General features: G+C 69.9%; 1 protein-coding gene across 1 annotated transcript in view; it reads left to right on the top strand.

Annotated features, from left to right (window-relative positions):
- The window catches only part of MNEG_0494 (putative ATP-dependent RNA helicase DHX36), a gene marked incomplete at both ends in the record, with an annotated part of 5,902 nt that extends 5,386 nt beyond the window's left edge, over positions 1–516 (top strand). The window contains one exon of the mRNA XM_014051010.1: positions 382–516. Within this exon, the coding sequence (XP_013906464.1) occupies positions 382–516 (135 nt within the window). The remainder of the gene's footprint in view (positions 1–381) is intronic.
- Positions 517–1,371: the final 855 nt, after the last annotated feature.

Genomic DNA, 1,371 nt, shown 5'->3' with positions numbered 1-1,371 from the left:
CCCCGCCTGCTGCCGCCGGGGTCGAGGGTCGTCGCGCTCGTGACTTTCTCGGCTCAGCAGGCGAGCCGCGGCCGCGGCGGGCGGGGGTGGCGGGGCTGGGCGCGTGGAGATGGGGATGGGGGGGTGCGGCTGTCGACGCGGCGGCTGGAACCGTGGCCGGGTGACATGATAAGGGAGAAGGAGCTCGTGTTCTTTGGGGCGCGGCGCAGGGGCCGGCAGCCAGGCGCCGACGGCGCCGACGGCGGCCCCGACGGCGGCAGCAGCAGCGACGACGGGGGCGGCGGCGGGGGCGCGCCTGCGTCTGACCGGGGGGCGAGCGGCGCTGCGAAGGGGGCGGCGGCGGCGAAGGGGTTTGACCCTTCGGCGCTGGCCGCGCGGCAGGGTGTGCTACGCGGGGCCATGAGGCTGCTGACTGGCAGCCACGCGGACATCGGCACTGTGAGCGACCACTTGGCTGCGGTGAAGATTTTCAAGGTGGGGTCTCGGGATCAAACCTGGTTGGGGCTGCTGGAATGACGAGCCCGGGCACACAATGGGTGTCACCTGGGGCGGGGATGGGCAGCGCCTAGCAAGAGATGCCGAGGCGTGCGGCAGCAACATCTGCGCGAGGCGGGCCTTCTGAGCGACCTGCCACGGGCGCTCGTGCCTGCCTGCTGACGCTTCGCTTCGACCCCTTGCCGGTCACCCTTTTCAAATTTTTGAATCGACAGCTGTACAGCCAGATCTGCGCCATTTACAAGGACCAGAGGGCGCGGTCCTCTGTGCTGTTTGAATCCCTGCTGTCTGAGAGGGAGCTGCGAGCTGTCAGGGGGGCGCGCATGCAGTTTGTCGACCTGCTGGCTGGCGCTGGGCTGCTGCGGGTGCGCGCCGGGCTGGTGGGGTCGTGGTGCTGCGCGGCGGCTCTTGTGTGTGTGCCCGCGCTATTTCGCCTAGTGCTCGTGTGTCTGTGCACCCGTGCTCAGACGGGTTTGATCATCCAAAGCTGCGCTGCACTGTGTCGCGACGGGTCGAAATCATGCCCATACTCATGAACGCACGTCCCTCGATTGTCATGACTTACTGCGGCACCTCTTAGGAGCCCCACCGGGGTGACGAGGCGCAGGCCGCCCCGACCACCCCCGTGCCCGCCGCGGCGGCCGCCGCCGACGACGACTGGTGGCTGCCGGGTGACGACGGGGACGGCACACTCGCGTGGCTGCTGGAAGGTGACCGGGACGCGGACGCCTTCTGGGGCGAGGGCGGCGCGGCGGGCAGCGGCGGCGCGGGTGGCTGGCCGGCGGAGGACGACGGCTATGACAAAGCCGGATGGTATCGTGCCAACCGCCTGATAGAGGTATACAGCCAGAATGCGGGTGCGTGCGGGGCGCGGGG

This window comes from Monoraphidium neglectum, assembly GCF_000611645.1.
Source record: "Monoraphidium neglectum strain SAG 48.87 unplaced genomic scaffold scaffold00041, whole genome shotgun sequence".
NCBI classification, from domain to species: Eukaryota; Viridiplantae; Chlorophyta; class Chlorophyceae; order Sphaeropleales; family Selenastraceae; genus Monoraphidium; species Monoraphidium neglectum.
The sequence above is the reverse complement of the archived record's forward strand: the minus strand, read 5'-3'. Positions and strand labels throughout refer to the sequence as shown.